Below are 23,268 nucleotides of genomic sequence, written 5' to 3'. Positions count from 1 at the left end.
CAGACGACAAGGATCATGACTGATAGCTAAAGTAGAGGTTTGCTTTCAAGTTGGCGCTATAATGTATTTAATTGGAATTCACAGTAGTGACCGAAGGCTTTAATTCGAGAAGAAGAACATATATTCTTTCCGAAAATACAGCGACATTTGGTTTGTAATATGGAAGTCAGCTGGAACTGGTATTATAAACAAAACAAATGGTGGCACGTTAAAGCAAATTCAAATTTTAGCGCGTTTGCGTTTGCGCAGTACAGGGAGTCAGTGTGGAACACATCTGCAAGTATGTAAACATACTTAGTGATGACGTCATAATACACGGATGACGTACATACGATTGCTATTTTTCGTTTTTGTGTCAGCAAAGATTATGTTGTCGAGCACCAACTGATAATGCATTAGAGCGCCCTGAAAAAGTTTCTTAGTAGGTATCTTGGTGCTCCAATACGTTTCTGTGCCAAGATATGCGTGCAAGTTTGTTGTGATTGAACCAAATCGTGTTATTAGCCAGTTTAAATCTGATTGTGGATGGCGAATATGTTGCTCACCAACCAAACGCAAAAAAACTGGAAGAGTAAAACCTCGAGTAAAACCCATAACACAAGTTGCAATGTCTTTCGAAATATGAGGTGTTCAGACATTTTAAGTACTTCGTTATTTTAAACATGCACACGTTTGCAGGCAGATGTAAACTTTGTAACTCGGTCATGGAGAACAGCTAAAAAGCATTATGCGGGCCACTCTGTAATTGGGCGCAAGCCTGTTAAGGGCCCAGAACAAGAGAGGGATAATAAATAATTAAAAATAAAAGATGCCGTTTTGCTCAGAAGGCAAATGATAGACTAATCTAAAGACAGAAATTGAAACTGAACCACCTATAACCATTACATAAAAACAATATAATATAGTTAGAACCATTCCAAAAATATCCTCGATTTCAATCACTATTAAGGATATGGGTTAATGGTTCCAAATTTTAAGAGGTTACCTTCGTGCATAAAAAATGACCTTTGGAAATAATTCCAAATTAACCAACATTTAATACTATTTATTACAATTACTCTCTAAAATTTATTTACACCAGCCATGCTTGGCCCATAGACATGTATTACACATAAATGGTCCCAATAATTATTATGATAGGAGTTTACGATATGTAAATTTGCAAAATATAATTGTTTGGATTTGGTACATAAATAATACCTGTTTATTTAACGCGAATAAATAAATTAAGATAATAGGTACTAAACTACAGTTTCATAATTATTTATTCCATTACACTACACACTAAAATCAATTTTAAACAAATTAATTTTAAGAAATTTAACAAAATACAATAATTTACATCTTTTGCACGATTCTGAAAAAATATGCACAACCAGATAATCATCATGAGGATTACATTTGTTGAGTAGAATTGCCATTCCAGGTGTTATTATCATCATCACTCTCCTGATTGTCCTGTAAGCGGTGTACGTTTCCTTGTCGGCGTACAACACTACTCTCTCCTAATTTTCTCCTTTGCATTCTACAATGAAATATTAATATATACAGTTGTTGCAAAAGGTACTGGCAGTGTAGGGGGTAGGTAGATTAGTGCCCTTTTCAATTTTCTACCAATTCTTTCAAAAATTCGAAGGACAGAAACAGTAAAAATCTCCCCGCGAATATACAGGGTGTCAAAAAAATAAAGTCAATGATTTATTCGGTTTTATTGCCCTACTTCAATTAAAATTAAGGCAGTTAGTGCACAATCCTACCTGGACGTTTCATGTTGGTTAACTGATCCACTTTCGTGCTGCACATTTGAATCTTTGTTCCTTCTTTGGCCACTAGTGCCAGCATCACCGCCGAACAATTTTTGTTTTAAATAACCTAAGAAATTTAAAATTGGCGCGATAAATGACCAAAACATTGCCATCCAAGATCCATTCTGGGTGCTAACCGTTCCGTCTTGCAACGGAAGTATTAAAATCACAGCATTAGGTACCAACTGCAACTCCACTAACGTATCATTGTTATTGGCAGCGGTAAATTCTCGTCGAGGAAATGTGATTGACAATGTAAAACTTTGGTATGGCAAATTAAGATTCTCCTTAATAAAATCTCGGACGCTTCCTAAAGTGCAGTTACTAGAAAATTCGTGAGTATGTGCAGAACCGTCTGGACACCGAAACTGTAGCCTTGCAGTGTTGCTGTTCTGCACGGCTTGCTGTACGGTCGGTTGAGTGCTGGATGTAGGCGAATTTGAAAACTTAGCGGCCCGCTCTGCCTTATCTTGCGCAATTTGGGCAAGCACACGCTGTCTAGCTTGTATCTGTTCCTGCTTCTCTTTATTTCGTTCCTCCATGAGGTCCTTTAATTCCTGATCTTGTTGCCATCTTTTCAGTTTTTGAACATCCTGTCCAAGCTTACGGCGTTCAATTTCCTTCACACGTGATTGCTAAAAATGAGAAATGTACGTTCTTCAATTTAAATGAGGAGACTAAATTATTACACCCTCCTCCTCGGCCTGCTTTTCTAAACGTTTTTGGCTGATAAGCTCTTGTGCTCTCTCAATCTTTTGTTCTGGGGTCAGCTCGTCTGATTGATGGTTAACCACTGGTTCACTGGTGGAACTTGGTAATGAATTTGCAGTGGGAGCCTCTTGGGTGACAATTTTCTCTTGGTCTACCAGATCTTGTGATGAACTTGCTGTTAATAATAAAATATATAGCTACAATGAGAAACACTACCACTCTTACCAGGTGTCGTTAGTACACCGTGCCTTTGTAAAATTTCCTGTAACTGTTGTAAAAATACTGCTTTATGGAGGACATCAGTTACGACCTCTAATGGACTACCACTTTTACCAATAAAGAACAATGAGGGAACGGATGCTTGCTTATCTATACAATATTAAGCAAATACACAGGCTTACTTTGTAAAAACACCACAAAGGATACATATTTGAGTAAACTGCTGATGTGGTACAGAATTTTCCTCTACTTTAATAGCAACAAAGTGATTGCTTTCTAATTGTGTGGATACCTCTTCATTTTCAATTAGACTAGTAAATTCTTTCGATTTTTCGTCTTTACCTGAAAATTAATACAAGAAAAGGAATTTAATTGAATTTTGGATATTTGTCATCTATCTCACCTTCAATGTACACGACAAATACAGTGCCCTTTGTTTTGGAGACCGTAACCGCTTCGGCAATATTTCCTTGGTACCAGCGCATTTTTTCTTTACTTCTTTTTCATTAAAAACTATTAATTAATTGAAGAAAAATTTTTCATGACGATGACTTGACAAACAGATGATTTAACCGAAGCATTGCCACCAACATGCAATTCCTAAATGTCACCAGGTGAAATAAAGCACAGTATACACCTTTGTTTTAAAGGCCCGATTGGACCTGAACGTTACTACGTCTATTGACAGATGTCCTTAATATTACAAGTTTGGAACTATATCTAAACATTTAATTTGACAGGCATTTGAAATCGTACATTCTATGAGGTTAGTCCAAGCTTTTTTGTAGATTATTTAATTACCTATTGCGGAAATGAAATTAAAATTTGTGAATGTTTGTATTTTCGCAATATCTCTGCTTAAAAAACAGATATCTAAATGCAGTTTTTACTGATATACTCATTTTTTAATCTTGTTTGATAATATCATATAAAATTATAAGTACCTATCGTTCCATTTGAAATTTTTAAAAAAACCCTGCAAAACTGAAAGAGGAGGGCTATGGTTGGTAGAAATTAATACCTTTCATTAGAGTACCATGAAGGATAAAACTAGTTCCACCCCCTTCCCCTCCAACCCCATACTTTGATAAGAGGGCAGAAAGAAGGGCAGTAGTTGGTAGAAAACGGTTCCTTACGTTAAGACATTAATTAGAAAACACTGAGAGATAAAAATAATTGTTAACCCCTCCCCCTCTTCAGGCCCGGTCGCTCCCTCATTTCGAAAAAGAGTCGCACGGGAAAATTATACTTTGTACAAACCAATTTATTTCGATGAGACCTTTCATTAGAATTCCATGAAGGGTAGACCATGCCCCCCCCCCCCTTCTAAAGTTTAACTTGGCACTAAAGCCTGCGTATGCAAAATCTGAGACCAATTGGTTGTCGTATGTAAAAGTTATGCACGTTTTCTTTCAAAAACAGCATCTCAGGAAATAATTCGTGGGGGGGGGGGGGCCTTTTAGACAGCGAAATTTGATGGCCGATGATGATGACCTTCAAGGTATAGGCTACCTACTGCAGGACTCTAGGACCATTCCCCTAGAAGTAGTTCAAAACGGTAGAAGTGGGTCCGGACGGACGGACAAAACGCAAACAATAGCACATTTTTCTTAATTCTTAAAAATTGCGCATGCGCAACTCAACTTTTGTATTTGCGCTATTCCAATGTTTAAGAATTAAAAAAAAAATGTGCTATTGTTTTCGTTTTGTCCGTCCGTCCGCACCCACTTCTGCCGTTTCGAAGTACTTCTAGGGGAATGATCATAGAGTCTTGGAATTTTTTGCAGTAGGTAGCCTATACCTTGAAAGTGTGCCAGAGAGCCATCAAATTTCGCTGTCTAAAAGGGGGGCTCCCCCACGAATTATTTCCTGAGATAAGAAGTGAAACGTGCATAACTTTTACATACGACAACCAATTGGTCTCAGATTTTGCCATGGATTTTGCATACGCATGCCTTTAGCGGTGCCAAGTTAAACTTTAGAAAACGGGGTGGGGGGGGGGGGGGGGGGAGGGTAAAACACATGTTCTACCCTTCATGGTATTCTAATGAAGGGTCTCATCGAAATAAATTGGTTTGTATTAACTTTTCCGTGCGACTCTTTTTCGAGATGAGTGAGTGACGGGGCCTAAGGAGGGGGGGGGGGGGTAAAAATTAATTTTATCTCTCATTGTATTCTAATTAAAGGTCTCAACGAAAGGAACTGTTTTTACTGCCCTTCTTTCTGTCCTCTTATCAAAGTACGGGTGGAGGGGGGGGGGAGTCGAACTACTTTTATCCTTCATGGTACTCTAATGAAAGGTCTCAACGAAAGGAATTAGTTTCTACCAATCATAGCCTTCCTCCTCGACCTCTTATCGTGCATTTTGTATGTAGGTAGGTACCTAACCCAAATAAAAGTAAAACTAATGCTGAATTTGAAAAAACTGTATTGCGCATGCGCATTCTCAAATTTTTTATTTGCTAAGATATTTAAATTTTGTATGTAGACACCTGAGTAAAAGTAAAACCAATACCGATTCAAAAAAATTGTTTTACAAGCTATGCTGATCTGGTGGGACAGAATCAACCCCTTAAGCCTTAAGGTGTGTTGTAAAAATGATGTAGGTGTGAAGATCTCGAGGATCGTTGTGTATTCAGTTGTATCGGATTTTCTATTAACTCATTTGGAGTATAGAATCACAACTCGCTAAGAGATCTAAATTTGTAGACGCATTAATTATGCATTTATTTAATATCGTTCTCTTTTCGCGCCCAGCAGACATAGGAACGAAGGGTTTTAAGGGGCAACTTGTTGAATGGCGTTTTTTGTCCCTTAGTTTTGCAAACGGAATAAATTATAATAAACTAAAAATTTATTGCATCGGTCGCCGACTAAGCGAAGAGGTAGATAGGTATACCCTAAATTTGATTATATACGTTTTATATTTATGGCATTTAGGTACGCTTACCAAGAGACGGGGAAAATAAAGGGGCACTGTATGCCGTAATAAAAATTTATAGGGCGCCGTTCTATTGCTTTTTGAGAAGGTTTCCGTGTGTTTTTCAACTACTAGAATATTCCCATGACCCGTAATCTCAAATTAGAGATCCTTTGCAATTTCTCGCCCAAAATCGTGATTTATATTGCTCTCGTACGTCTAATTATAACAAATTTTGCTATTACGTTATTTCCAAGATTAATTGTGCCCCTAACTTCTGAGAAGGATCGTGTAATTGTTCTCAGTAGTCAACTCCAAGGGAAATTTAATTTTGGCTCCCAAAAACCATGCTTTAGAGTAGGTACGAGATGAATGTGATAGTAATGAAGTAAATGGACGATAATTACGAAAATAAATGCGCAACAACTAACCGAAATGTAAAAATTAAAGTAAATTGTAATTGCGTTATAAGCTTTTTTACAAATATCAATAAAATTGCACTTGCCCAGGGGTAGAGACGCGCCGACGCATGCCAAGCAGCCGTCGTGACGAAGGGCGTCTAAAGCTCATACGACAACGTACTGCTTGGCCTAATGTTTCATTTTCTGTATTTATCAACGAATTTTGAAGATTTCGTGTAAATAGAATTTATTATTGTTAGTTAATTAGTTCACATGCTATTGGTAAGTAACATATATTTAGTTCAGTACTTTGCGCCCTGTTGCTTGGGCACGATAATCAATTACGAATAGCTGTTATCATTATAATTGTCATCCCGAATTATTTGTATGCGACTGTGCACGATTGACTCCAATAGGGGATGAAATGGCCAACCTACACTATTAAAATCAAGTATTTGTTCGTCTCTTCATTGATCTTTTTTGACCAATCAATCGAATGGTAATTGGTAATTTATAAGCGGTAGGTAACGTTCGTAGAGAGCGATCTGAAAAAGTCAAGATGCCTTATTGACATGGGAACCCCCGAATGCGAACGCGGATGGTGGCATAATGGTATCTTCTCAGAAACTAGATCAATAGACAAGCATTTTGCGAGTCTTGTCACCTTAAAAAGTCAATCCAATAAATAAATGGCGATTCATTTTGGATCACTTCAAACCAATTAAACGTTGTTTTATTTCATTTAATTTTTGCTACCAAAATAATAATAAGTACTGAAACAGTGCAATCGGCAATCTCAATTGGTTCGCTTCCTTGCAAGGTTTCGAATCTTTCGGCATCTTTGTCAAAAATTCCAATTCTAACGATTGGAACGACAAAACGACGTCGAATGGGCATTTAAAAATTTGTCGTTAACTCGGCGACACTTACGATTTCGATCGTGGTTAATTAAATTCCGCACCTTATAAATGATGTGGGAGTGACACGATTAAATTTAGGTAATTGAGTTCTGAGCTACCACATTTATCAATTAACTCGAAACACGTACATTTTAGATTTCCAAAATGATCTCTTGCAACAAAAAATATTTTTCTCGCGATCTCGCCCCTTTCAAAGAACCGTTACAGCTTCTACACGTTAGCAAATTGGAAGTACTGTTACTATGACGCCCATGTTGCATTTCCATTTAAAAAATGCTTTGTTGCCCGAGGAAAACTAAAAAGTTGAGAATTAATAGCATGTCGTGTTTCAAAAACAGAAGGGAAGTTTAGATTGATCACTTTTTATGAATTATGATACAAGACAAAGAAACTATTAATCAGTCGCGTAAGTTTAAAGTAATTAACTATACAGTACACAGCAAAAGTCCCAAAATGTATTTAAAAACCAGTAGGTATATTCTAATTGTACCGGAGATACCTTCACGTCATTTCATTTGGTGTTGCATTTTTAGCGCATTTCCACACAAATAAAAAAAACGCGCTTGGATCACTTTGTCCGTCCGTCTCCGTCCCTACGCCTGTGTCGATACTAGAGCTTATCTTAAAAGGTATTTTTTTGTTTCTCGCTATTTGGTTCATTATGGTGTCGAGACTGCGTGTATTACTAAAAAAGTTATAATAAAGTAGATACCACAAATTTATGCGTTTGCCCTTTATTGTGCCTATAATATACCATGTATTACACTGTGGTGACTTTAATATTAACTTTTTCAAAGAAAGTTATGTAACTGGAAGGAAACAATTTGTGCAATATTTAAACTCTAAATCTGAGGAAAGCATGGGGGTGCCACAGGGAAGCGTCTTGGGCCCCTTAATGTTTTTACTATATTGTAATGGTCTAGAAATGTAGTGAAAGCTTTTTACCATACCAATTTTGAATTCAATATAAATACTTACGCCGTTGGCTGCTGGGGCGAGATTCACCTGCTGCAAAAAGAGTATTTATTATACAGAAAGGAGCAATAAGGATGTTTGGACTCAGCTTTAGTCAATCGTCAAATTTTAGGGTAGGATTCTTCTTATATGGATTACACATGTGCAACGCTAACTTTCTCGTGATTTTTACGAAATTTTAACAGAAGTTGCATCTTATAAATGGAAAATTAATGCACACTGAGATCTAACTTTCTTTCTATCTAGAAAATTTTAACAGAATATGGTACCTATAAATATAAATTGAGCGCATATATTAAAAAATAGATTGGGCATGCGCAAATTCAACTGTTTAATGTATGGACCCATTTTTCTAAAATTTTAACAGAAGATGCGTTAAAAAATCGTTTCTGTCTTATACAAAGACAGTTATAGCAAAAAATATATGTTTTTGCATAGTGATCAAATTACCGGACTTTTTTTGAGGAAAAATCGTATGAAAAGTGATACTTTTTTTCACGATTTATACTATGCGTTTCCGTGGCGTTTAGTTCTATAATTCATGAAAAAAAGACACTTTCAACACGCGTTGTACACGAAATTTTTTTGCATAGTGATCCTTAATAGCCCATAATTGAATAATAGCATTGACATTCGCGATTTACTGTCACTCAAAAATTAAGCTGTTGTTCATAGACAGGACTAAACGCCATGGAAACGCATAGTAAAAATCGTAAAAAACAGCACCACTTTCCATACGATTTTTTTACAAAAAAAGTCCGGCAATTTGATAACTATGCAAAAAATAACTACACTAACTAACTAACACCTCCCTGAAAATGAAATCATAACGTATAATTGAGAGGCACGGTAATAGTACCCATTACATACACCCGTGCGTAATGAAAAAATTAGAATCGATCATGCACGTTTAGAAGTGACAATTATCTACAAATTCCAAAACTGTCAACAGCTTTCGTTTTGGGTTTTCCCTTAAAAATTTGTTTCTAGTCTATAACTTTTGATTGAGAAGTCTAATCGAAAAAGTACGAATTGTTTTGGATTCTACGCACCAAAATTAATAAGAAAAACCAAAATTAATAAGAAAAAGTGTTTTTCCGAGAAATTTTGGTGCAGTCGATTTTTGGTAAAAAAAGGAAGGTTATACACTGCCTTTTTTTTGGTCCGAAAAAATAATTGTCTCAGATCGACCCGGAAAAAAATTTTCTTATAGAATGTGGCCTGTAGAATCCATAATTTCACACAGTTCCAAGATTGGGCTACTAGTTCAACAGTTACAGCCTTTTGATTGAGAAGTCTTAATCGAAAAAGTACGAATTGTTTTGGATTCTACGCACCAAAATTAATAAGAAAAAGTGTTTTCCCGAGAAATTTTGGTGTAGTCGATTTTTGGTAAAAAAGGAAGGTTATACCAAAGAGTAATTAAGTACCTATTCTTTGGTTATACTATGCCTTTTTTTGAGGCCCGAAAAAAAAATTGTCTCAGATCGACCCGGAAAAAATTTTTCGTATAGAATTTGGCCTGTAGAATCCATAACTTCACACAGTTTCAAGATTGGGCTACTAGTTCAAAAGTTACAGCCCTTTGAATTTTCTTTCTTATTTCCATTACGAAATTAACGGAGGTCGTAGAAAAAATATGGTACGTAATTCGGTTATAATTTCGGTATTACAGGTTCGTGGAATTGCCGCACTCTGCCGCTTCACGACATCGTGTGCAGTTTTGCTACTCACACACTATATGACGTAATATACCGTTTTTCGCTTCTCATAATTTTACTCTCTTGCCGTTTATTGTGCTTATACATTTTATATATTTATTGCATTTTGATTAATCAAAACTGAAACTTGCTATACTTTAGCGATCATTTTGAATCAATTATTATGCATCCTTACATTGTTTATTTCTAAACAATTTTCCTAAAATTTCAGCTGAAAATACTCTTATAACAGCAAATTGAAATCACGTGTCAAAGAGTAACTAATTTTTCCAGACAAAAGCTGTTAACGTGGAAATGCGCTTTTTGTAAATCCAAAATTTAATTAAATAATGGGTTAAATACATTGTTAGAAAAAATAAAATTGGCTCTGTTGGAAACCACGGTTAACCCTTTGGGTCATCACTTCTTGAAAAAATAGATTGCGCATGCGCAAACCCAACTTTCTTATTAATGAGCGTTCTTTTCTGAAATTTTAGGAGAAAGTGCTTCCGAAAAGAATAAAAACGGACAGGGTGGTTCAAATTCGTGGCTATCACCATTGTGATCTCCGCAACGGTGCGAGATATAGTGTCGATTAAACGAGAGCAGAGTTGCCTTTTTTTGTGATTAAATAAACGCATTTTAAATTTTCGAAAAATCTTAGAAAACAATTGAGATATCACCGAAAGGCTGACAATATCATATTTTTAGCACCTTTTATGTGTAAGTGGATTTATAAAGACACTAAACCCTCCCCATACTTCTTTTAATTAAAAGAAGTATGGGGAAGGTTTAGTGTCTTTATAAATCCACTTAGTCAATTTCACCCCGTTTTGAGTCGTTATAAGATGGATAGCTACCAATTACCTTTTATGTGCACTGTTTTTTCTCTTACCTATCACAAATTTCCATAACACGCTAGATGTAGAAGCTACAGCCTACTACTTCCTTATTTCTTATGGGCGCCATATTGGATTTTTACGGAATGTCAAAATTTAGTCACAAATTCACAATTTTGCCCCCATTTATCCTACACCGTTCCGGAGATCCCACTGGTGAGCCATCTAATTAGTGATCCCAATTATGTACATTATATTATATATAAAGTAGGTACGTATATAAATCTCAAGTTAACAATCTTCATTGGCGTGATGGGTTTTGAATCTAAACTGTATTCATAATCATACGTGATGGTACAAACTCGAAAACTAACTCTTTCAAGTTATAACGCCTTGAAGAAAAATAGCAACCGCATCAATTCCTATCAGTTTTTCTAATATTTATTGTGGACGTTAGGGGTAGTTAGAGATTTCCGTCACGTCGCCGACTATTGCACTCGTAAGGCCAATAAGTAACAATCCCATTGCTACAATATTCTCTTTTTCACTACTTCCTTTAGAGAACCTAATTTAAAATACTATAGACGCCTATTTCTACATAATTCAATTAGTGAGAAGTACCTATCCGTATAATAAGCAATTATTATCGATAATTGCGAGTCTCTGCTATAACCCTTTTATTCTATTTAAAGCTACTAAATTTCTTCTATTTCTATCTTATAAATGGTAAATCGGGTAGGTATATTAAATTCTACAATCAAACAAATTTTTTTCCTTCAAATTTTGGCTTTAACATTGAAATTTCTGTAGTTGATTACCGGAGCACAAAAAATAGCGTGCCTATATACCACAGGAATGAAGGGCGTCCTACTCCCTCGGGTGCTTGTTCCTCTCAACTACATTTGTGCACCCTCGGGATTAAAGCACGCACTTTAGTCCCTTGGTATATATATACTATTTTGACATATAGTTTTTGAGTGCGACCGCCATCTTGAATTTCTTTAAATTACAATATAAGTCATGTGATACGTTATTAAAAAGGTTATGTTTTTCTCTTTCTTATTACCTTAAACTTGTGTTTTGTTAAATTAGAAAATAATTCAGAGAATTTTTAAAAAAAATGAGCTTTTCCGTATTGATTCTGATTTAACACAGGCACTTTACGACTATCGGGATGGTAAGCACTTTAACCACTTCATTCTGATCTAATGTTTTTTTTATTTGTTTAAACCTAGTAACCAACAACCAGACAATTTCTTATTTTATTCTTATTGTAAACTAACCTATTTCAATACTTACGTATTATAACCTAGTGATAGTATGGTGCTTAGCATCTTTAGGCTCAAGTGCTATGGCTGATTCTGCATTTTGAACGATTACCAGGCTTTCGTAAACCAATTTTCATAAATGTCTATAGAAACCTATAACCGTCCAATAGAAAAAAAGGTATGGTTTCGTTGGTTAGCGACGCACAGTAAACCTTTGCTTCTATTGGCTAATTCTTAATTACCTAATGATAGCGAACAACTTAGGGTGGGTTTATACAATAGTTATCATTAGTTCACTATCATTAGATACTTAAGAAAAAGCCAATAGGAACAAAGATTTATTACACGTGGCCAACCAGCGAAACCACACCTTTGTTTTTATTGGATATAGGGAAAATACGGACCGTATGAATCGAATTCTCTCAAAATTGTGTTTGTATGTATTTTGTATTCCTTTCCTACCAAAATTAAGACTAAAGTGATTATTTTGAAATGAAAGTTCTGCATACACATTTACTTAGGAAATTGAGTTACCAGAATGGCGCGACTCTCATTAAAAATATGCGCTTCAAGAGTGCTGAAAAAACTGCTCGTTTAATTCCACTGAAATTGGACCAAACTAATTCCAACGTTCGTGCTGTGATTACTACGATAATAGATGACGTATATAGTTACCCGGAGATTTATTTGTAATTAACTAATTAATCCTTTCATAGTGCGCACAAAAAGATCCTTTGGTTACATACGTACCTACACTAAACAGAAAAAGATCGTATCGAGTTTGAAGTAAATTATAATTAAATATCACTCCCTCAACCCCGAGATATAAGACAAAAGAATTTATTGCTGATCATTTGGAACATTTTTCACAGCTTGCTTGAGGTGGAGTGAAGTACCCATTTTGTTTTCGCCGCCATAGCAACGTAAATGGTCCATCGATCAATATGTATTTGGGTCGCAGCTTTCTAGACTGCAGCAAAAGCGCATTAAAACCAATACAGTTTGTATTAAATTAAAACTTCCTCAATAGCTAATTAGTCAAAATTAAATTGCGTAATCGTAACACTTTGAAATATTAACTAGTAGCGCCAATTTTTCGTAGACATATTAAATAAGTTTGAACGAGATATAATCAATATTCGCTCAGCGTAGGTACGGCTCTTTAGAAACAATAGGAGGTACCTACTCGTAAAACGAAATCAATTTCGGAAATTGTCACGGTCCAAAAGTCAAAAATGTATCTCTAAAGTAATTCTTGTATAAAATTGGGCTGAATAAGAAACTAATTGTATAATTTGTGCCTCAGATCGGTAATTAGCTTTGAATTGTTCCAGGATGGCTTCAACTCCTTCTCCTCATTTTGAACTTCTCAGCTTCTCATTTGAATGCAAAAAGGAAACCAATTAATTCTTACGTCAATTTATCTACAATTACCAAGTCAAAACTACACGAGTTCAAGTTAAAAATTACAAGACTGAAAAATTTACATCCCTCGTTCTAAAAAGAAACAAAGTATTTTGTTACAGAAGCTTTACTACCTATACCCGACTCTGTTGCCACTATAGTAACAGACACAGGATGATTTTGAAATAGTGCCAAATTAAAGTCTATAGCTGCCGTGTGGATAACGATTTTCTTCTTACGAGATAATTATACGATCACCATCGAACTGGCGAAAACAATCGAAAAATACATTAAGCTTAGCCTTCTCAAGAAAATTTTAAAAGTGGCGCCGTTTAAATTGAGATTTACAAAAATGTCGAAGAGCTGTTCAACCACAGAGGAATCACTCGATATACCGGGAGAATGTGACACGGAAATAGGTAGCCCTACGAAAAATTTTACCGAAATGACCGATGCAACGGATGGAATACCTTCCAGCCCACCCCCGTCTTATGAGCACGTATTAGAAGAGGTTAGTAGACAATATAATAATAAATATTTTCAAAATTAGATCCCATTATGTGGGGGCATTTATGATCTGGAAGCGATCAGTAAATAACAATAAACTCGTAACAGTCTTAAAATAATTTATAACAGTAATTACAATTTATAACATCATCAGAACGCGTCGATGTAGGAACTGCCTGGAAACTCAATGCGGTTTGCTTATATAGCAAACAACAATATTGTTATAGAATCTTCTGAGGACGCTTCGGAATATCTATAACAATTACGTTATTTATCGTCGGAACGTTTCAAGTGCTAAAAACAAATTCTTCAGGAAGCAAAAGAATTTTACTTCAAATTGCTTTTATTGCGGTAAAAATGCAGAAAAAAGAAATAATAAAGTTGTTTAATTAACGCAGTTTGGCACTAGGAAACAAAAGAAAATATTTTAGCAACATTAAAGAGGAGAGAGAAGACAGATTTCAAAAACTTTTTATTAGCGTGGATCCAATACGTTAATTTATTTGCAAAAAAAGCTATTTACCTACTGTCAAAAACGGTATATCTTAAAAATGTTCCCCCCGTTTTTGCCGCTTTTCTTAAAATTTTTCTATTGGAATAATATTTTTTGTTTTTGATTATTAAAATGTAAGTCGTTACGAAAATTTTGCTACCCCGCGCACCTCTGTACGATGAAAAAAAATAGATTTTTCATCCCCGTGAAAAAGAGGTGGTTTTTTTCAGTAATCGTGAGATCTTGGAAACGGTTTAACTTTATGAGCCCAAAAATTATCTTCTTTTTTATCATAAAACAAGATATGTTTCCTCCAAATTTCTACAAAGCTCTGGATAGGACACATAGGAAATTATTTTGTAAATTACAGTTGTAACTGAGAATTATACTAATTTACAGTTGTAACTAGTAACTAGTTTATAATTTACAGTTGTAATTGGGAATTACACTAATTTACAGTTGTAACTGAGAATTATCCTTGACAGTTACAACGGTAAATTAGTTTAATTCCCAGTTACAACTGTAAATTAGTGTAATTCCCAATTACAACTGTAAATTATAAACTAATTCCAAGTTACATCTGTAAATTAGTATAGTTCCCAGTTACAACTGTAATTTACAAAATAATTTCCTATGTGTCCTATCCAGAGCTTCGTAAATTTTAAACCCCTACGACATTTTTTCGCAAAAATAGGAATAAAAAACGAAAAAAACAGTTTATCCGGTTTTTCTAGGAAAATTGGAGGTTATGTGAAAATAGTGCAGATACAAAAGTTGCTCATTTTTTTAATCTCTATGACTTTAACATTTTCGTCTAAAATTAATAGTTTTGCCACAATTCGCAAAACACCACTTTCCACCCCTTTCAACCCCCGGGATTTCACGCGCGGAAAAATTCAGCTGTTTTAATTATTTTTTCCCAATTTCTATTCATTTCACCTGCATGAAAAACCCGGTTTCGCCCGGTAACTAATTTTTTTTGAAAATAAATTATTTTAGAGCTATTTAGCCTGGACTAAAAGTATCAGTTACAGTTTCAGTTCATCTGAAAATACCTATTTCTATTTCAGTTTCTGACGTTTCAGTCCGAAATCAGTTTCAGTCCGGGTTGGTGAAGTCCAAGGGCTGCTGGATGGTTCAATTATTCCTTAACTCTAGCCATGTCGCAGTTGCTCCATTTTCTCTGACGTAAATTTGGTCTCTACTAGCCTTCCACTAATTGTCCACTTAAAACACAACCCCACACCTGACACCAATCAAACGTAAATTTAATTACGTGGTTTATTTGTTTAAAATTAATTAACAGCAAATTTGTCTTGAAACGACTAGCAGCTAAAATATTATTTATCACTCACATTTGCACAATTTATAACAGCGCGAATTCTTTATTACTTCGGCGATGAAATTGGAACTGCCCGGAAACGTAATTCGATTTGCTTATGCAATTTTAAAACTTGCAGTCGGCCATATTTTCCAAACTAAAGAAGATATTGAAAATCGCGCAAAACCGTTTCGGGGGTATCGAGGGGGAAACCAGAATGACGTAATGAGTGACAACCCCTTAACCCCCCAGCCACTCCCTCTTCAAAAATCTTAAATGGCAACCGCATACTTGTGACACATCGTTGGAAAGCTACTGAAAAATGCTTTCCAGTGGTACCAATAAAGTCAATATTCATTAAGACAATTTAACAATAATTTTATAATTAACAAAAAAAAAATAAAAATTAAGCCATGCCTATGTTCAAGATTTGGTCGCCAAATTCGAAGAAACGGGATCTGTTGTCAATAAAAAAAGACAGCAATCAAGATTTCTTAAGGAAGCAGCTCAGGTTGAAGTTCTTGGCCAATTTGCAATAAATCCTCAATGCCAGTTTAGTTTTTTTTGGTAATTTAAATTTTTGTTAAATTGTGTTAATGAATATTGACTTTATTGGTACCACTGGAAAGCAATTTTTTCAGTAGTTATCCAACGATGTGTTACAAGTATGGGGTTGCAATTTAGGATTTTTGAAGAGGGGTGGCTGGGGGCTTAAGGGGGCGGGGGTTATCACTCACAACGCCATTCTGGTTCCCCCTCGATCCCCCGAAACGGTTTTGCGCGATTTAACAATATCTTCTTTAGTTTGGAAAATATGGCCGATTGCAAGTTTTAAAATTGACACCCCGTATAGTAAACCCGAGTATTTTCGAGTGTTCGCGAATCTGTTCTACAACAGAGCGTATCATATTTACGGGAAAAATTACGTCACATACCTCTCCGTTCTTTATCGGCGATGACTAATCTTTCATGGCGCCTCGATGTCCAGCGAGATTTCTGAAATGTTCGCTACAGTATAGAGAAACGCTATTCGAAACTTGTTACAGTATAAGAGAATAGAACAGAAATTTGTAACTCAAATGACGACTTGCTCACTTAAAGAAAGGAGCACTAAAATGACCGAATATACAAATTGTAATGCTATATTTCCTTTTCAGACTAGGCTTCAGGCCCAAAAAGAAGACTCCACACCAACAGACCCAACCAAAGGTCCAGAAATATTTCACAAATCTAGCAAAGAACTCTATAAAGCGGTAGCAAAACAGTTTGGTATTACATGTAAAATGTCCGATCAGTGTCGGTGTTTAGACTGTCAAAGTCATTATTTCGAGTGCGAGTACGACCAAAACGAAGACGAAAAAACGGACGGAGGTTTGGGCGCTGGTACTCCAATGTTTATATCGGAAGTAATGCACGGCACTGCTTGTAGTATATTATAAGTGTTTTTAACTATCTTGTTATCTTAGCTAGGAACTTTATGACACATTGAATGTTAAAGTCGTAAAATATCGGAGAGTTATAGTGGCACTGCACTTTTACATCGGGGATGCTTTTTTTTTACAAAAATCTAACCCCTATTGTCAAACTTTCATTTAATCAGTGCGTTGTGATCACTAAATTTGTACATGACACAGGAGATACAGTGTTAAACCTGCATTTTTTCGAATGTGTAACCCTTGATCAATGGAACATTAAAGGCACAACGATCAGTGCCGATTAAGAAACTAAAGATTATAAAATTCAGTTGCTCAAAGAAAGTTTTCTATTAATTTAACATATTAAATTAATAAAAAAATTTCTTTGATCAACTGAATTTTATAATCTTTAGTAGGTATCCGCTCAAAGAAAATAAAAATGAAGTACTTCATCCAAATAATCAAGAAACTCGATTGGACAATTTTTGAATTTTGACGAATGAAACTTAATCAACTGAACTGAGGTGAAACTATCGTGGACAACCTGCAATTTATAAAATAATTAATTGACTTTACTCCCATACTTCGTGCAAAACAACAATTTGAAGGTGACAGATTCCCCATCTTATTTTCTAATATCGTATTGCGGCAACAAAAGATATTTTTTGACGTTTTCCCAAATTTAAAACCTTTATTCTATTACTCAAAAATATTACCTGTGTCACTCAGAGTCTTTTAATCAAAGAATGAATACAAAAAGTCATGTATGAACGTAAGCTTGGTTTTCTAAAATTTAAGGTTTATTAGTGGGTCAAATAGATTTTGAAAAAATGGACTTTTTTTAAAATTAGGTCTAATTTCATTTTGTGCGCTTAGGTATACATCCACATGGCCGATATGGTTACGCTGATTTCTAGAGTTCATACGCACAAATATTTTAAGTAATAATTGCTGAAAACACAAAAGTTATCGACACCATCCTATCGACACCAAACCAGATTTTCAACTTAAAAAAATGCAACTAAAATATTTTTGTATCGTCACGTCAACCAAAAATTGAGAATATATTGGAATAAGTGCAATTATTAAGTTTAGTAACAAAATCGTAGCAATTCTAAATAATTGTATCAATTCTGTTTGCTTTCAGATAATTTTCAAAAATTGACAATGGAGAATTTTATTCAATTTATTTTTAATAACAAAAAAAAATATCTACATGATTTCTACTCACCATTAACCCTTAGTGAAACGTTAAAATAATTTGCTTAACTGACATATCCATAGGAATATTAAACGTAAACGCACACCAAAAAGTTAAAACTGTTAAAAAATTGTATATTTTTGTAAGTATAGGAATTATCTATTGGTCAAAACACGCACATTGTAGGTTTACCTGTAGACCCATGACCTCATTTCGATAATCTAAAAGGTAAAAGTAATTTGTAGATTGACTACGTAACTAAATTTAAATGGGACCCAAAGCAAATTTTAATGGAAAATACAATTATATTTTTGTATAAGTTGAGCTATAATAGATAATAATTCTGCGAAGATGGACTATGTATGCAATAATAAAGGTGATTTTGATTTGGAACCTATTCATGGAACGTTTTTTGTTTTGGCCAAATTTATCCATCCTTCGTAGAAAACTGTGTATAGTCAGAAACGCACATGGTCGTAAGGGTGAGCGGGAGACTTAGGATTAACACAAAAGGGTACAAATTTAATCGTTAATATCAGTCGGACTGAGTCAGAAACGCACATAACTAAAATTTGAAAACGCACAGTGTTGATGGGGTAAATTTAGGGTAATTAGCACAAAATTGCGCACAAACTGTAATTAACGGATAGATATGTTATTGCCAAAAATTCAATTTTATTGAGCGGAATTATTTCATTTATTACGAATTTTGTACTCACAAGCTTGGAGGACGACACTTGTGTATAAAGATCGTATTTCCTTATTATCTTAATCACACTAGCAGCTCACTAAACCAGTTGACCCATTTCATTGTTTAGTAAAATTAAAGTGCTATTGATACGTTCCCTTTTTTCGAGTTACCTTCCACGCATCGGATTGTTCTGGCTGTACTATAACAAAGATGTGCCCAATATCTACGCCTATATTTACATTTATATCAGTAGCATCTCCCATACCTTTTTCGTTCTCTCTCACCAAATCCAATTGCGCACAGTTTCGTAATTTGATAATTAGAAGTGTTAGAGTTGTCTGTTTTAATCAATTAGAAGTTAATATTCGAGATACTAAAGAATGTTTCGATTCGATCCATTGGCAGTAATTAAATATGTATAGCTTAAACTTGTCACAAACGCAACAAAATTGCGCACAAATTTTCGAAACCTTTCAGTTGGTGTTTTTTTATTTCAAAAAAGCAAGGCTCTCTAATAAACCTTAAATTTGCAAAAGATGAAAAAGTACAAATAGAGATAGAGAAAGTAACTTGTAGAATAATGACAATAAGACTGTACCCGTTTGTTATATGTTGACACTAAACGTTCTTGTTTTTGTCATTTACTGAACATTATCTTCTTCAATAACAAGTCCTGCTACCTTTCGATTATGTTTTAGGACTTATTGGTACGAGCATCCACAAAGCATTGGAAAAAACGTGAGATTCAAAATAAAACCTAAGTCCCAGTGCCACAAATAACTCTCGCAACTGATGATCTTTCACCCATTCAGATCTAAAACGAATTTGCATCAGTGGCATGTTACAGAAATTCAACTACACCTAATATTTCTAAGTTAGTGTCTAATAATAAACATTTATATATTGTATATAGTTATGAATGGGGATGAGAAGGTCTAAAACATTTAGCATAACACAACGCCCTAAAGTATACTCGTAAAATTTCCAAATAGTATAAGTTTATTTTCTACTTACTCGGTAATAAAAACATACATCTAGCTAGATCATCATTGCCTTCATATAGCTTTACAATATTGTGGTGTATATTAAGTGTTCCAGCTAACATTCTGAGTGTCAATGTGTGTACAAAGCTTCAACTGTGGGTATAAACTTAGGCCAGTTTTTTAAATACTTATCTATTAGTTCATGTTATAGTATAGTTTTCTAACGAATAAGTTATTTTAGGGTACTTGTAATATATAAAACTCAAAGTATGCTTTCCTTCGGATCTCTAACCAAAATATTCTATATATACTATTTGTCATATTTTTATAATGCTTGTAAAATTAATGTTCAGACTATAGCTACTAATTGTGCAAAAATGGTTACAGCTACTTCATAATCTCTTGGAAAATGTTGAATAAGTTTATAACTGTGCAAGTTACCTATTTATATTAGTTTGATAGACGTACTAAGCAGGTTACAGTTACAGAACCAAATTGCACAAGTTAAAATGCCTTTTTGATATACTGGTGTAAATGAAGGTATAGCAGTGCCGTAAATGATATAGATAGTATAAGGGCAAATGGACGAAACCGTAACAAAAACAACTTTAGCTAATCGTAAGCACTAAGCCGTTAATCCACATTTGCAGTTATGCACATCAAAATTCAATCATTTTGCAATTAATGACCGTTGTCGTAACAATGTATTATATCTGATGTTTGATCATCCTAAATTTAGAAATTCAGTTAAATACGATAAGCGACGTAACTTTAGGCTTTGTTAAAGAATGAGCGATAATTGATAGGTACACTACCTCACACTCCAGCGTTTCAGTTATTGTTCGTTCCATGGAATTTATTTGAACGAATAAGATGATAATATCAGAAATAATAAATTGTCAATTATGATTTACATTTTCAGGATGTTGTTTTATTTGGTTAACAGCTCAGTGGCTGTAATACGTATAACTAAGTACTTAAAAATATAGTTAGATGCATATTTGTAACAAAAAAACGTATATTGTATAGACCCCTACATTTTTTGGACTGAAAATTGTAACACAAACTCACTTTGTTAATTTAACTTAAATATGGAATGTATAGATTGGTCATTGTGTACTTACATTACGTTATTTATTCTGTCTGTATTTCTAAATGACAATGAAATTTATTAAGAAATTTTTTTTGGTACGCATTATTTATAAACTACCTACTTTGTAAACTTTTAGAGGTACATTGTGTCAATTTTCTTTAAATTTGTAATTTTGTACTTTTAGTTAATAAATAGTTATTATTCACTATACTTATTTAAAAAAAATGATGCGGATAGTGGCAGCATGGTAGGTACAAGAAAAGCCATGATAATTGGTAACCAAATTCCCAAATCTTGAAAAATTGTTAGCTTTAGATAAAGTTAAATGAATTGTTTTATATGACTCTGGCAAAACTACTTTCCCTCGAGAAGTCTCCCTTATTCTTCATAACCAAAGACTTAGTTCCAGAACGTGTTAAATAGCATGGGTTATTCAGAATTTGATATGTAGGTACGTGTACGTTTCTGAATTTTTGATTGGCTCTTTCAATTGATCGAGCCTTTTCTTCTGCTTCATCTAGTTCAAAGGACTTGTTCTCTAAAAGATCTCTGTCATATATTAGATGAAAGTAAACCCACAATCCATTATTGTCTGTAATGTAATCTTGTTTATTTTGTTCATCAGAAACGGCCTTAAAATGGTATTCCTTAGCTATCCACTTGTTCTTTTTATTTTATTAAATTGTAAAATTGTATTAAATTAACCGTTGAACTTTCGGCTTTAATCAAATATAAAACTTTGTATTTAGTCCTGTATGCAGATAATTTTGGCCTACACAAGGTGGTGTAAAAGATTTTTTTTGAAGCTACAATCAAAATTGAATAAATTATCGTATGCAATAATGAAGTTTGGCACATAGCCATCTAGATGCGGGTATGTTTCAATTTTAAATGTCATTATTAAGATTAACGCAGCAATTGTTTTTACTTTCCTCACTAGAGAGGAAATTCACATTTTCCTCACCCTTTTTAGAGACGAAAGTAGTCGTTTTCTAAAGTAGTTTCAGAAAAAATAATATGTAAAACTTGAGAAGAAAGTGTTTTTCAACTCTGAAAAACTCCACTTTCTTCTCTAGTTGTAAAAATAACTATTATTGTTTTAAATGGCCCATGTGGGTCCAAACGAGGGTCCAAATAACATCTAATTGAAAAGTGCACACCAATTTTTTCCCGGCACAACTTTTGAAGCCAAAAAATCTCAAAATGTTTGAACTTTTTTCAGTTTTTCGCTTAAATCTAGAAAACGGTCCATATTTTATTAATAACACTTCTTTAGTAAAAAAAGAAAACAAAAACCTACGTCGAAAAGGACGAACAAACACTTCGCACGGGTGTTTATAATTTTCGTATTCGTGGTTACATGTTGGGATGGATGTGTATGATGTTTGTTATAGAAAAAATAATACCTTAAAATTTGCATTGAAACCTTTCCCGAATTGTATTTGCACCAAAAAATGATGTCATTTGGAATACATATCAGTTATAATGTTGAATATTCTGCAAGAAATGCTTCGATAGAGGGTTTTGCCCTGAAAGAAGTAATGAATTCAGTGGTCAGGTGGCGTTGTAAGTGCGGTAATTTGACCTTTCTACTGGCACAATATAATCCTGCTGGTTGTAGTCGAAACGTCAAAAGTGGAAGGAATTCTGTGGAGTATTGGACTCGATCATCAACTTTTTGAAGACACTCGGGTTTACATTAGATCCTAGAACTGCCGTTTTCTTGTTCCCAAAAAATACTTGCCCCTTTTTGAGCACCGTTGGAAGATTTTTAATGCAACGTTTTGTTTCGGAGAAATGATAACAAACTATACTTTTTTATATGGCCCGTGGAAAAAGTACACACTGTATTTAGTAGCACTTTTGATTACGAATACAACTATATACGTCATACAAATAAAAACAAAAGTTGGAAATTGTTGGTTTCAACAGGATGGTGCATCTACTCACAACATCTTAATCGTGCAAGTATACGTATCTAACATTTTTTCTATTTTCCAGGAATTGATCCGATAGGTATGCTCGTAAGTTGTGCGCGGGTGCTGTCTTGTAGAGTTCAAAAACTTTCGCAGTCATTCGTCCTGCAATCGGATGAACAGTTAGGGACGTACGTCTAACCCCCAAAGTTTAGTCGCAATCGGATAAACGGTTTAGGCAGCTGGCAGTGGCATCATAAGAGACAGGACGAATACAAATTTATTTACTTACCTACATAAAAACCTTGAAATATGACCGATCATTACCCAAAGTTTCGTATCAATCGGATGAACGGTTTAGGCAAGCATAAGGGACATTCGTACGTACAGACAGACGGAATTTCTTTTATTATATAGAAACCTTCCCGGGCATACTTCCAACTATTCCCCAAAGTTTCATCGCAATCGGATGAACGGTTTAGGCAA

At 34.5% G+C, this 23,268-nt stretch overlaps 2 protein-coding genes across 2 annotated transcripts; one reads left to right on the top strand and one right to left on the bottom strand.

Moving 5' to 3' along the window:
* Positions 1–1,247: 1,247 nt before the first annotated feature.
* LOC116159135 (UBX domain-containing protein 4-like) lies at positions 1,248–3,319 on the bottom strand. Its single transcript, XM_031472066.1, has 6 exons — positions 3,139–3,319; positions 2,943–3,077; positions 2,742–2,885; positions 2,495–2,691; positions 1,758–2,440; positions 1,248–1,525 (listed from the first exon to the last, which is right to left on the bottom strand). Exons 1-6 carry the CDS (start codon positions 3,218–3,220, stop codon positions 1,396–1,398), a joined length of 1,371 nt encoding a protein of 456 aa, XP_031327926.1. The 5' UTR covers positions 3,221–3,319; the 3' UTR covers positions 1,248–1,395.
* A 2,881-nt stretch (positions 3,320–6,200) lies between these two features.
* LOC116158746 lies at positions 6,201–20,988 on the top strand. Its single transcript, XM_031471577.1, has 3 exons — positions 6,201–6,338; positions 13,093–13,673; positions 16,641–20,988. The coding sequence occupies exons 2-3, from the start codon at positions 13,515–13,517 to the stop codon at positions 16,920–16,922; spliced, it is 441 nt and encodes a 146-aa protein (XP_031327437.1). The 5' UTR covers positions 6,201–6,338; positions 13,093–13,514; the 3' UTR covers positions 16,923–20,988.
* The last annotated feature ends 2,280 nt before the right edge of the window (positions 20,989–23,268 follow it).

The sequence above is a fragment of the Photinus pyralis genome, unplaced genomic scaffold (assembly GCF_008802855.1).
Source record: "Photinus pyralis isolate 1611_PpyrPB1 unplaced genomic scaffold, Ppyr1.3 Ppyr1.4_LG1, whole genome shotgun sequence".
NCBI classification, from domain to species: Eukaryota; Metazoa; Arthropoda; class Insecta; order Coleoptera; family Lampyridae; genus Photinus; species Photinus pyralis.
Note: the sequence above shows the minus strand (reverse complement) of the source record. Positions and strands in the feature narration are given on the sequence as shown.

Excerpts from the sequence above, each read along its gene's own strand:
- LOC116158746 (XM_031471577.1), top strand. The coding sequence starts at position 13,515 with ATGTCGAAGAGCTGTTCAACCACAGAGGAATCACTCGATATACCGGGA. Across the intron at positions 13,674-16,640 it reads ATGAGCACGTATTAGAAGAG|ACTAGGCTTCAGGCCCAAAA; the intron begins GTTAGTAGACAA and ends TTTCCTTTTCAG.
- LOC116159135 (XM_031472066.1), bottom strand. The coding sequence starts at position 3,220 with ATGCGCTGGTACCAAGGAAATATTGCCGAAGCGGTTACGGTCTCCAAA. Across the intron at positions 2,692-2,741 it reads CGGTGTACTAACGACACCTG|CAAGTTCATCACAAGATCTG; the intron begins GTAAGAGTGGTA and ends TATTATTAACAG. Across the intron at positions 1,526-1,757 it reads AACCAACATGAAACGTCCAG|AATGCAAAGGAGAAAATTAG; the intron begins GTAGGATTGTGC and ends ATTTCATTGTAG.